This window comes from Panicum hallii, chromosome 9 (assembly GCF_002211085.1).
Source record: "Panicum hallii strain FIL2 chromosome 9, PHallii_v3.1, whole genome shotgun sequence".
NCBI lineage: Eukaryota > Viridiplantae > Streptophyta > Magnoliopsida > Poales > Poaceae > Panicum > Panicum hallii.
The window spans coordinates 6,102,116-6,114,823 of record NC_038050.1 but is presented as its reverse complement, the minus strand read 5'-3'; the positions used below and the strand labels follow the sequence as shown (position 1 = coordinate 6,114,823).

At 44.5% G+C, this 12,708-nt stretch overlaps 2 protein-coding genes across 2 annotated transcripts; one reads left to right on the top strand and one right to left on the bottom strand.

The window, feature by feature from the left end:
* The first annotated feature begins 5,111 nt into the window (after positions 1-5,111).
* LOC112878238 lies at positions 5,112-7,593 on the top strand. Its single transcript, XM_025942678.1, has 5 exons — positions 5,112-5,431; positions 5,513-5,609; positions 5,800-5,888; positions 6,756-6,867; positions 7,062-7,593. The coding sequence occupies exons 1-5, from the start codon at positions 5,294-5,296 to the stop codon at positions 7,250-7,252; spliced, it is 627 nt and encodes a 208-aa protein (XP_025798463.1). The 5' UTR covers positions 5,112-5,293; the 3' UTR covers positions 7,253-7,593.
* A 612-nt stretch (positions 7,594-8,205) lies between these two features.
* On the bottom strand, positions 8,206-12,228 carry LOC112878236 (homeobox protein knotted-1-like 7). Its single transcript, XM_025942677.1, has 5 exons — positions 11,787-12,228; positions 11,524-11,652; positions 11,273-11,417; positions 8,716-8,975; positions 8,206-8,605 (listed from the first exon to the last, which is right to left on the bottom strand). The coding sequence occupies exons 1-5, from the start codon at positions 12,072-12,074 to the stop codon at positions 8,354-8,356; spliced, it is 1,074 nt and encodes a 357-aa protein (XP_025798462.1). The 5' UTR covers positions 12,075-12,228; the 3' UTR covers positions 8,206-8,353.
* Positions 12,229-12,708: the final 480 nt, after the last annotated feature.

Here is a 12,708-nt window from a genome sequence, read left to right as displayed (position 1 = left end):
CCAAATTATGTTAGGAAACCTCAGCTAATCGAAAGAAATACGAAGAAAAATAATAACCTTGCCCATCTGTTACAAAAACACTTGAATATATTAAATATATTACATTGCAAACCTGTAGGTCTGTATGAACGCATCAAATAAGATTTTATTTCTAAAGCCAGTCTTAATGCATAGTTTTATAGTACAATTAACTAGACTAAGAATTTGATAACTGTGCCGATTGAATCTTATGAAATAAAACTCCCCTCTCATCCCTATGAAATTCTTCCTCATTTTTCCTTATAAAGGTACTGTCAAGTTAACAAAATTGCGGATGAGGAATATTATTTATTGCTTATCAAACTTTTGATGAAACTCGCGTTGAATCTGGCCTAAGGTGTCTACCGGTGCACCCGATCCCACTGGCCATACGTATCATGGGTCACTGTGGTCACAGATTTTATTCAATTATTCTAGCTTGTCCAATTCTTAAAATTTATATAGTTGGTCATCCTTAGTTCTAGAAATCCTTTGAGTTGGATATATGGAAAAAAGACATTTAGTTAATCAATTTTGGAATCACTCATGTTTAAATCACTCTATTTTATATCACAAATTGATATCATGCGTGATGAATCTCAGAATTGATGTGCCAAATATGGCTCTCCTGACATAAAATGCATGTGAGGGGTACTGAAGGATGCAATTACAATCTGGCAAATTTATGCTTTTAGGATTTGGTCAAGCAATAGCTCTCGCTATTATAGAAATGATCTTTCATCCTCTTCATTTGTCTCGGCTAATTTTAGATCCGAAACTAATAAGAGCTTTAGTCCCGGATCCAACTGCTAAGAGGCGGTGGGAAGTTTTAGTCCCGGTTAGTAGCTCCAACCTGGACTAAAAGGTACTTCCCGGGTTAGTTTAAAGGGAAGATATATCATTTAATGTCACATATGCTGTGTAGGTGGGTGGTAAAAAAAACTACGCGTAAGGCAAGTGGTCTTGGGTTCGAGTCCTATGCACCAATGGATTCTGCACTAGTGTCTGGCTGGGCCCGCTTTCTAAATTCCTAAATTTCTTGTTTCTACTTGTTGGGAAAACTAGAAACGTCATATAACAGCCATTTTATTTGCATTTTAATATAATTATACTAACTTTGTCTTTTTACAATTTTTGCCTTTTAATATATTATCCAACACGGGAGAACATGTCTTTACGATTATACTACTTAAAACGCCACTCATATCACACTTTTATGGTTTTATTTGCCGTGTTTGTGTTAATGTATGGAACTGTGTTCTCGGTTCAGCATGCTCTGATATACAGTGGAACCTTCAAATCTAAAATTACAGTTTCACGCTACAGACCTACATACAGTATCGTGCGTACATTCGTACCTCGGGAGCATCTGTTCAGTTTAGATGCCGTGATGAAACATACAGTACCTGCTAGGCACTAGTCCAAACAAATATTACTACAACTCGTACTGTACCAATACCAGTACTACACCTCCTCCTTGTGTACAAGCCTGCGTGTAGCTGCTGGGCTGCAGCCTAAGGTCCCCTGCTGACCTGCTGCTTCAGCTTCACTCTTGGTTCTTGGACAACCCAAGCAAGCGAGCTAGCAGCTGCAGGAACAGAGCGTGGGTCTGACAGTCTCTGACTGTGCCTGGCTAGTTGCTGCTGGTTTGTACTGCTATCTCCTTGGGAAGGCAAGGGGGCACTGCCCCTGGTTTAAAATAACCCGGAGATCGATCATTCCCCATGCAGGGCACGCCATGGTCAACAAACGCATCCTTCCATGGTAGAAAAGGCTCCTCCACACTCTACTGCTCGCAGGCAAGCCTTCCCGTCAAGGGCTTCTTTTGACTTGAGGTTACAGGCTACTAGCTTACAGCAGGATCGACAAGGATACGCAGTAGCTGCTGTAACCTGACGACACTCCTATGTCGACACGGACGTGTACATTTTGATGTCTGAAATGAGAGGTGAAGGAAATTCTTTTTGATCGAGAGTGGACGAAAGGTTGTTACAAAAAATTACTAAACATCCAAGCAGGTTTCTCCAGTAAATTTAAAAATACTTGGATCCAGCAATTTTCCCAACTGGAGTAGTAAAAAACATGACCGTTTTTTGTTTATACCAAACACTAGCAGTGAAGTCAGTGAACCGCAGAATCTCTACAGAGCATGCGTGTTGAATCCGTGCATGGCATCGGGGCTGCTGGGCCGGCACTGTTACCATGAACTTTTTCACGAGTTACCAGCCAATGACCGGCCAGGGAGCCTGTTTCTTTAGTGTAGAAAGCATGCAGCAGTACTGTCTTTGTACGCACGTACCTGGCCGGACTGACGTTACGTGATGCTCCCAACGGTAAGGGCAACTAACTAAAACACACGAGCTTCTTAATCAGTTTAACTTTTGACAGCGCGAGGTAAACAGAAAGCCACACTACTTAAAACAAGTTGTACGTACGATGAAATCGTCGTTTTCTTCCTCGTCTTAGCCTAGTGTGGCACGCACTTACTAGTTACTACGTGCAACGGCAAGGGCCGGGCCGGGCCGGCCAATGGGAGCACGACAAGGTGGCCCACTGGCGCGTACCTGCTAAATCCGGTGCTGGCTCGCGTGCGCCATATCAGGGCGGCATCGGTCGCCGTCGAGCACCACGTTTAGGTTTAGCGGAGCAAAGCATGGTTGATGTCATCGGCGATAGAGATGTGATTTGCATATGTATAATTGTCATTTCATGCATGAATGCATGCGATGATGGGTCGGATGATTTGTCCTTGTTTAGCCGCTGACCTTGCCCACGTGTCTACTTCATGGTGGTAATCATGTGATTTCTTAGGCCCGTTACTTGTAGGTAGGGAATCACCCCCACATCCATCAAAAAGATTGTGATTTCTTCCAACGAAAAATCTCGTGGCTTAACTGTTGCAGACGTTCCACTGTTCTTTAACCGACTGTATAAAAGATTTTCTGTTCCAAGCAACTGTCACTGCTATGAAAAAGAGGTAGGCTCTCCTATCCACAAGTTGTACATTAGCGTGTCATGTTTGCATTGGACCCAAACAATTAACAGTGCGATTTAGTACTACTCGTATGATGCTAGCTTTATTCTAAAGTGCTATGTGAGCACATCACATGACATGTCTTTAACAATTAGTTAGCTAAGCACAAACCGACTTTAGAAGGCTTCTAGCCGCCTTAGGATCTAACCATCGGATCAGTCACAAAGGTTTGTCTCTCCTAAGCCGTGCATGCATGGATATAAAGTGGAGCGGCATTATTATAGCATCGGTGACTGTATGACATGGTGCTTATTGCTTTTATTACACTCCTCGCGTGTTCAGTCCGTACACGCCGGAAAGTTGTAGGAGGACAGGATAACTGATAAAAAAACTAAATTATCCAGGAATAACGTCGTGGAGTTCTAGATTATGGACAGATGTGACAGCCAGCACTTGGCTTGCTGGGGGGAATTGCAAGGGAGAAGCATCGGAATAAAAATTCAGACACACATGAGTTGTGACTTTGACCTAACAGGAATAAATTAACGTAGGAAGGCATGTTACCTTGCATGTTTCTTTTTTTTCTTTCGACCTTACGCACTGTATGCTTACATTCTTAAGACCGATAATACGCTGCAGTGACGATGAGGTCGGCGTTAAGAACATATCCTGCAGATTATTCATTTCTTATATTCTATATATTTTCTCTCTGAATTGCTGATATCACTTTTTATATTTTTTGGTAGGGAGTGCTACAGTATATTACTCCATAAATAGAGTGGAGTGAGCAATCACACTACATTTAAGGAATAAAAGAGGTGTATTTTAGCTATTACCAAAATATTTTGGTAATGACGATCGAATTAGTAATCTGCTGGAGCATCTTCTATCGCTGAAAAGATAGTTTTTTAACTAGAAATATATATGAGTAATCTGCTAAAAATGCTCTAAGCTCACAAATGTAATTGCTTGAGTTTTCGGATGAACAAATTGCACCGCACAGAAAGACACCAACTGTGTGTACTCAGCTCACAAATGTATCGTTTCAATTTAGCGTCTTCCCACTGATCTATGCATGGCGGCTGTCAAGTGTTAACATGTCGCCAGGCGATAGATGGTTATTCAACTCAATGAATCCGTAATAAACAAGGCATGGGAAACCCCAGTAAAAGGGTCCAAAAATCCTCCGGGACTAGCCGACCGGATTGATCCCATCATCAATAATATAATCCCTGACGAGGGATTGTCCAGCACAGTACCGTTTGGCCATCAGACGTGGTGCGTCCATCCAATCCGGCCGTGGACCGGATCTCAATGCAAGGCTAGGGCGAGCGAAAGCGAGGCGTCGAATCGGGTCAAGGTGTGTATGCGCGGTGCGTTACGTAGGGCGTGGCGCACAGCCGCAAGCAAGCAGTATAGGATACCGGCCGGATGGGGATGGGATGTATGGCGATGGGAATAAAGCTGGGGGCCGGCAGGGGGCTAGGCTAGCTAGCTGCTGGGGGGCATGATGATGGCCAAGAATCTGAGTGGATTATTTCCGACGTGACGCTTTGTCCGCGCGCCTCATGTTTGCTAATGTGTCCCCTGAAGTTCTCCCCTCCTGGACGAGCCCTACGACGGCCGGCCTGCAAATATATTCGTGGAGTAATAAGTACTATATATACTGTCGTGTACGTGTATGCAAGAGTATGCCTGTTTAATTTTACACGAAACAAAAGAAATTCCGATGAATTACTTAACACTTGTTTTGATCGATGTACACACGTTACTACATCTTCGCCGTACTGGTAATAAGGTGTGGTGAAAAAAACTACATTTTAGAACGAAAGAATCGGAGGTAGTATAATGGTTTATTTTAACCAATTAACTTGTTACGAACGTAAGAGCGGAGGTCGTATAATTTTTCTGTTTCTTTACTCATTCATTCAGTGCTGTCCGTGTTTATTCACGATTTTTAGACAGCCAAAATTTGCTTTCCCACAAAAAAACAAGTGTAATATCAAGTCTGGCCGAGGTTGGGCCCCATCTCTGAGGAAAAAGACTGACGTGGAATTTAGTTTGGCCCAGTAGGTGAACCTTTGCGGCCCATCCTGCTCCAATCAGAAGGCCCAACACAACGTACTCCGGTAATCCCTTCCCCGTCTACAGCGGCCAACCCGAAGAACGGCTCTGCAACTCCTACCCCGTCGGCCGCCGCCTGCATCCAACTCCGGCGGCCGCACCGCCGCATACGACCAACCCAGGCGATTCCCCGCCGCCTTTCTCCCTCTACCCCCGCCTGCGGTAGCCCTTCTCCTGATGGGGGCATCCGAATCGCTCCTCTCCAGGCAGCAGCCGCGCCCGCAGTGGGCGGACGAGATCACGACGGTGTCCGAGGGCCGGCGCGACGATGCCGACGCCGACCCCCTCGTCCGCCGCATCCGATCCCTCACCATAGTTATCTCTTTCTCTTGTCTCCTTTTATTCTCCATGAGGAGCTCCCTTTTAACCCTTTGGGCTCCCGGTTGGGATTTGTAGGCTCCACCGCTGTTGAGCTCTCAGTCTGAATCGGAGGCAGAGAGCAGCCTCACCGACATCCTCGTCCGGAAGCCCTCTACCTCTTCTGCTGCCTCCGGTGAGTGGCTGTCATGCTGCTACTCTGGTTGGCTAGTGTATTACTATGCAGGGGAGATTTGGTGTATTCTTGTGTTTGGGAATGTTTAATTGTACATATGTACGGTTTGCCCCCCAAATAGTTTGCAGCAAACATCTGAATTTTCCTATATCTTGCTGGAGCTTATGTGTGTCTCTGTAATGGTCTGTAGGAAATCTGAACCCGAATGTCCTGGCTGAGCTTTTCTCAATGTACCGTGAATGGCAAGAAGAGAATGCCAAAAATATTAGCCAAAAGCAGGTAGGTGGAATTCCTGAAAGAGAGATTTCTCTTTGTTTGATGCTGTTGAGAATTAACAAAGAAAAACATTTCTCATCGAAGAAATTATTCACTGACAGGAGAAGAATATGTAGTTTGTCATTTTTGGTATGATAGTGGTTCGGTTATCAGTTTAAGTTTACTCTGTGCTGAGATAAGGTGCCTTGATTCATATGTTTGCAATTGTTTTGTTTGGTCACATCAAAATATCTTGATGACAAGGTGAATATCCTATATAAATGCAGTGCCAATTACCAAAACCTTATAGTTCTCTGTGTTGCATGAATGCTTGTGCTGTTGTCACTGTAAAAACATGGTAGTAGGATCCTGTGTATTAATACAAAACAGGAATTTGTACTAGTATCAAAATAATGGGCAGAAAACAGTCTCTGTTTCAGCCTAGAGCACTAAGCATTGCCTTTTGGATTTGGTAACATAAATGTTGCAAGAAAATATTTTCATATTTTAATTTAGGAATAACAGGTATCATTTTAGTGTGTTTCCTTTTATCTTCACTTTTCTGACTGATATTGCCCATAACACTGGTCATGTTTTTGCTATTTTTTTTGAACCTACAGTTATAGCCATTAATTTGATTCACCCTTTTGAATCTCTTGAACTATAGTGCTTGCATGGATATGCTGGAGCACACTTAATGTAAATGCAGAATTTAACTAATGAATTCTAGTTTTTCAAGGTTAATGTGCAAGCCGTGCTTTGTTGTTTACAAATGTATTACACTGAGCATAACTGAAGAAATCTGGCTTGCATTATACAGCCTCCTACCTGTGTTTTTGTTTGCCAGCTAATTCATGATGAGAAGCTCTAAAATGATAAATATTGGTGCAGGAGGAAATAGAAAACAAGATAGAAACAGCTGATGCATTGGCTGTTAAGCTTCTCCAGCGGTTCAATTATTCACTAACTTCCATGAGATCCACCTCTCACAACCTTGCAGAAGGTAATATGCAATGCTTTTTTAACTTGGTTTCATCTGTATACATACAAAAAGGGGCATCCATCACATTGTCGGGCAGCTGCGAGCACAATTAGCGATGCTAACTTGTTCTGTTATTACTACTTTTTCTGAATGGTTTAGGATATAATGGAAGCATCCTAAATTAGCCTCTGACATCGCTCTGCTCAATATCGCAGTTCATCCACTGCAGATCGAAGTTGGTGAGTTCAAGGGCAGGTTGACTGAAGTCATAAGCAACTGCGATGCCTTGTGCAAGAGAATCGCTGCGGAAGGACCAGAAAGCCTGCGATCATCAGCTCAACCTTTCACGGCTGGTAGAGCGGAGTCAGGAGGTAGTAGTTCACTTGACACAAAACAAGAGTCCTGAATCAAAAAATCTAACCGCTGACAGCGTCAATGGCGTGCGAAGAAACTTTTAGTACAGTGCTAGGTGGGTCTTGGGGAAATACACTGGAGGCTTGTCCATGTATACATACTTCGCTAGACAGGTCAGATTCCTGAATTAGTCCAGAGTCTCTTGCTATATTGCTCGTCATAGCCATGTCTGTGCATTGGACCGCAGGTGTTTGCGACCAATTTCTGCATCTGAAAAGCATGGGTGGTTTTTTACATCCTATGCTTATGTGTACATGGATCTCTGTTCCTTATTAAGTTTACTCGAGATTAATGGCTTCAGAGGAACTCCTTGCTGAATGGAGAAAACAAAAACGATGCTTTCCTTGTTCTGAATATCAAATTCAGGGATGTTTGGAGCTCCAGCGTGGCAAGAACCGCGAAAAATCCTTCTCTCTCTAAGCTCCTGTCCAGCTCATTGCGTTCTGCACGGCCTAATAATGTTTCTGTAGGACTCGCTGCAATTTTCCAGTGAGGCTGGAGCGGCGTCTACACAAGTTCTCTCAAGTAGGAGTGGAATACTTTGTTCTGAACCCGAACTGAAGCAGTGCCCCCGCATGCCATTTGGCGTGACCGCGTGGGCAACAAAGTGGGCGCGGTCCTCGCGGAGGCGCAAGCCAAACCATGGCCAGAGCAAATCAGGCCATCAGCGCGCGCGGCCAACTCGCTAGCAGCGTGCACAGCCTGTCGGACGCATCAGCTCTGGTTTCATAAACTGAAATCTGGTAGTCCAGTGAACAGGAAACAAACATATAATATGAGTAAACAGTAACGGGATCATAAGCATCAGGCATGCCCCGTTCGATCTTCATTTACATACAAAAGCCTCTTTGTTTGCTTTTGTAGTTTCTGTTATCTCCAGATTGTAGTTTTTGTTCTTGCTTCATCCAAAAACCAACTTACCAAGCACAAGCAGTGTCCAAAAGACCAAAACGCTGCAAACCTACAAGCTAGGGCTAATGCAGGCGTCCTTTGCTTCTTCAATTCTAGAGTTGTACAGTCTTCATATTTATAGGCCAAGGCTAAGCCCTGCCATGTAGGTTGCAGGCATACACTGGTACACACCGTACTAGGCTCAATTATGCCAGGGGTCATGAGCCTCGTGATCCGGCCGGGCAAAGAACATCGCCGGCGCTGCTGCTCCCACGAGGCGGGCGTCGACGTAGAACGCGGCGGCGCTCTGCGGCGCCGGGTGGAACCTGTCCATGACCGCGAACTGCATCTCCTCCGACGGCTTCCAGTGCCGCTTCCGCTGGTTGATGAACCAGTTGTTGATCTGCTTCGGCTCCAGCCCCGTCGACTCGGCCAGCGCGATCTTCTCCATCTCCTGCATGCATGCATGCAATGCAACAATGGCGCAAGCACCGCCATCACGATCTCTTCATCAGCAAACCAACAAAATATATGGCCCAAGCTACATATTTATGAATTGCGTACCGAGGGGTAGGGCCATCGATAGTGCAACTCCCACCAGCTGAGCAGCTTCTGCCGGGCTTCCTTGGGGAGCTTGCCCTTCTTCCTTTTCTTGCACAGCTCCTTTCTCAGGTTGCCTAAGGACCCCCTGTATTTCTTGAGGAGACGCCTCTTGAGCTCCTTGTCATCGGAGCACGGGTCGATGCCGAGAGCTTCTTCTGACTCCATGCCGCTGCCTTCTTCTTCATTGTCGTCGGACAAATCATTTAGTCCAACTTTATCATCTGATACAGTCAAGTGATGAAGAGACTTTACTGATTAGGACACACAAAAATCGTCAGTCAATGGAGGAAATTAAAAAACATTGGCATTAACAAATCAGTGAACCAACACAAAAAATAAGAACAGTGTCACATAAATGATTTAACGAATCACAGTAAATAAACAATGCCATACACGACCATTACTAAGAAAAGACCTCGCGGTTATGGGATTAATAGGTAACGTCCCATATAGGCTACTATTACAAACACAGCAAACACGTGTATAGCTTGCGCCATACAGTCACAGTGACAGAATTGTCGGTTCTTAGTTGAACACCACGGTACTCTCTTTACAGTCGCTTCCTCTCTAGAATAAAATGCATGGTACAACTAGTTCAAGACACATGTTCAACATTAAAGAAATTTAGGACCCTTTCATGTAGATCATAAAAGGCAAATAGTAATACAGTAGTAAACGGTTTGACCATGCTTACACTTACAAATTGAACAATCCAACTTCATATCTATGTGCTTACACGAGTCAACTAACAAGTGCTGCCTATATATAAAAGTAGAAAAAATTAATATTCCAATATTAATGGGAGATAACCAAGGATATACACATGGTGTTAATGGGCAAGGGAGAAAAGATATGACACGGTACAGTATACTCGATCTTGAATGAAAACCATGCACATTTTTTTTACAATTTGTTGGACCCTAAAACTGCGCAAGTGTTTCAGTTGATCCCTAAAACTTTATAGGAAAATAATAAAAAATAGAAGCCGTACTAGTTTAGATTTGTAAGAATTCCCGACATATATATGCATTTAAATATACTAACTTTCGTGTTAATGATATGATTTTAAGAGATATATATACCGACAAGAGGCCTAACAATGGAGCCTAAATCGTCGTATGCCAAAGTTCATGTTTTTTGAGGAAATAATTAAGCTCATAGTTACATAAATCGATCCATCCAAAAAACACAAATAAGTTATTTTACATTATTATAAAACACAGTTAATCTATTGCCATATCACTAAGCCTCATGATTACTAATCATGTCAGTGCTTCCATTCAAAAGTGTTATGCTGCTAATCTCTTGGTAAACTTTGGATTTCTGAACAGAGTAAGCATCGATGCCCATTGCCCACACGGTTATTTGTGAAACAAAGTTCCATAATGAAGCACATTATATTTCCAAAAGATATGCGCAATATTATTTTGGAGAAAAACTGGGATGCTCGCCCATCATGTTGCTAGTCTAGTCCAACGAACACACCCTTGGTCCAAAAACGGACATTAGATGTTGTCATGTAATGTGTAGACATATCATTTTAGTTTTTTTGACTAGTAAATAACCGGATATATATTGTCAAATGTATCTAGGTCTGTTATTGGTTTCACTAATTTTCCTATATGACCTATAGCACATCAAATTAGATGGTTTCATGCTAGTTAGTGAAGACACAAATCCAAAAGTAACTGCATCTATTTGAAATTTTAAAGAGGGAAGCACAGTTGCTTGGACACTCCAATCAAAAGTAGCACTACTGCCACTAGACCTGCATCCTACCAAGTAACAAATCCGAGCATAAGATTTTGCCCCAAAGGGCAGTCAGCTTCTTCACATTTATAATCAGTAAAGTAGAACCTTACAGTCAGGAACAGTACATGAGATCAGACATGTGAGCAAGACTATACATAGCCCATAGCTAGCATGTAGCCAAGTGATGGTCTGTTCATCACTTTGCTACTACGCTACCAAGTACACCCCAGGTAAACAAGATAGGGTCACATAGACCTAGGCAATACAATCACACATAATACTGATCGGTCAGGGAGAACTGCGACTTGAGATATGCAATACTTAAGCTTATACCGCTTTGTTTGCAATATGAAAAAGAAAAATGGTGCTACCTTCACACGAACAAACAATCTGATAATCCATTCTGTCCGTATCTGCGCGCTACTGTGGTGGCTTTTAAATTTCTGAGGTGACAAGGTAATTAATATGGACTTAATTGATAGATTCAGAGTTTCAGACAGTTATACAAAGGGTAGCTGAAGGTCAATTATATTACCTGCTGATATACCATCTTTTTTATAATATGAAAAATAAAAGAAAAAAACTAGCTTAGCTAGGCATGTCATCACAAGAAAAAACAATCTGATAACCCATGCTATCCATATCGGCTACTGTGGTGACATCTCTTTCTGAGATGACGAGGTAATAATGAATGCGGACTTAATGCTAATTGATAGATTCAGACGGTTACACAAAGGGGCGAGCTGAACAGCTGAAGGCCAGTTACCAGCTGAGATGAGAGCTCCGAGGGGTGGCCCGGTGCTAGTAATGGAGTTGAGCTGCGACTCCACCGTCGTCAGGAACTCCTTGGCCTCCCGCAGCGGCCGGCTCAGCTCCTCCTTCCACGCCACAAGCAGCTCGCAGTACGAATCCTGATCACAGTATGCAAATGCTCATATACCCAGAGATCAAATTAACCGAATAACACTTCTTCATTCATGACCCCCTTGGCCATGTGAAGATTGTTGGGTACTCCACCATGAACTGATCGAGCTCCGGGTCCGGCCCTGTGCGCGCGTCGTCGCCGGCGGCGGCTGCGCGCTGCCACGCCTCGCGCTCCCGCGCCGCCGCCGCGATCTCCGCGGCCGCCTCCGGAGGGCAGCCGACCTAAGAAAGATGAACACATGCGACAGGAATGAGCACACATATACTGAGACCAGCGACATGCATCTGCGCTTGCGATCACGTGCGCGTGCGCGTGAGGTGTGATTGGTCAGTACGGTGCTCGCCCGCGTACGTGCCTTGTGGCAGTCCAAGAAGGCGGCGAGGAGACCGTGGTAGCGAGGGTGGGAGACGATCTTGGCCTTGACCGGGTCCAGATCAACAGCGCGGCCGCCATGGCCACTGCCGCCGGACTCGTGGAGTGTCGCCGGTGCAACAACCTGAGCTCCAGCTCCACCGCCGGAAGCTGAGCTCGGGACGGTGTAGACTTGCACGGAGACTTTAGAAGAGGACGGCAACGAAGGCCTCGGCGTCGGCCTTGCAGCGCCCGAGTGCCCGCGGCCCCCAAGATCCGAGAGATCCTCCATCAACAGCTAGGTTTCTTGATCTGGGTCGTAACGAAACAAGGGAGGAGAGGAAGAAGAAGAGAATAGCTAGCTAGGGCTAAGCATGGAGATTTCTTGGCTTGAGCCAAAAGATCTTTTGCAGAATTGCAGTACAGTAGTAAAGGAGGAATTTGGGATAATAAATAAAAAGGAGTGTGGGAACAAGAACAGTGGAGACGAAAAGGAACAGGAAGGAGGGCACTGTGGCTGTGCGCGGAGTTGAGTGGCTGGGGCACAGAGATGAGATTGCATAGAGCTAGGGTAGGGTAGGGGGGTGAAGTAGGAAAAGAAAGGAGAGGCGAGGTCTGGTGGCCGTCATGTCCAACGTCAAATCAGGCAAAAAGCCGGACAGAGGTGATTGCTGTCGAAATGTGAGTGTTTCCAATTTTCCACGTCTAAATGCGCTGGCTTACGTGTGCTGTCGCGTTGAGCTGTGAACACACGGGCGTTATTGCTGTGTTCTCGACGGTCTGTGTGGCCCTTCAAAATGATTTTGCAGGAATAGATCAGTACACTGGTATCTGATCCGTCCTGTTCTTTTACTGCTGAAAGCACGGATTTTCCAGTCACCCGGCCTGAAAGCAGCCAGGGCTGCCATTGTTGGCGAGCCAAGAAA

Excerpts from the sequence above, each read along its gene's own strand:
- LOC112878236 (XM_025942677.1), bottom strand. The coding sequence starts at position 12,074 with ATGGAGGATCTCTCGGATCTTGGGGGCCGCGGGCACTCGGGCGCTGCA. Across the intron at positions 11,653-11,786 it reads CCTTCTTGGACTGCCACAAG|GTCGGCTGCCCTCCGGAGGC; the intron begins GCACGTACGCGG and ends CATCTTTCTTAG. Across the intron at positions 11,418-11,523 it reads CGGAGCTCGATCAGTTCATG|GATTCGTACTGCGAGCTGCT; the intron begins GTGGAGTACCCA and ends TACTGTGATCAG.
- LOC112878238 (XM_025942678.1), top strand. The coding sequence starts at position 5,294 with ATGGGGGCATCCGAATCGCTCCTCTCCAGGCAGCAGCCGCGCCCGCAG. Across the intron at positions 5,432-5,512 it reads GCATCCGATCCCTCACCATA|GCTCCACCGCTGTTGAGCTC; the intron begins GTTATCTCTTTC and ends TGGGATTTGTAG. Across the intron at positions 5,610-5,799 it reads TACCTCTTCTGCTGCCTCCG|GAAATCTGAACCCGAATGTC; the intron begins GTGAGTGGCTGT and ends AATGGTCTGTAG.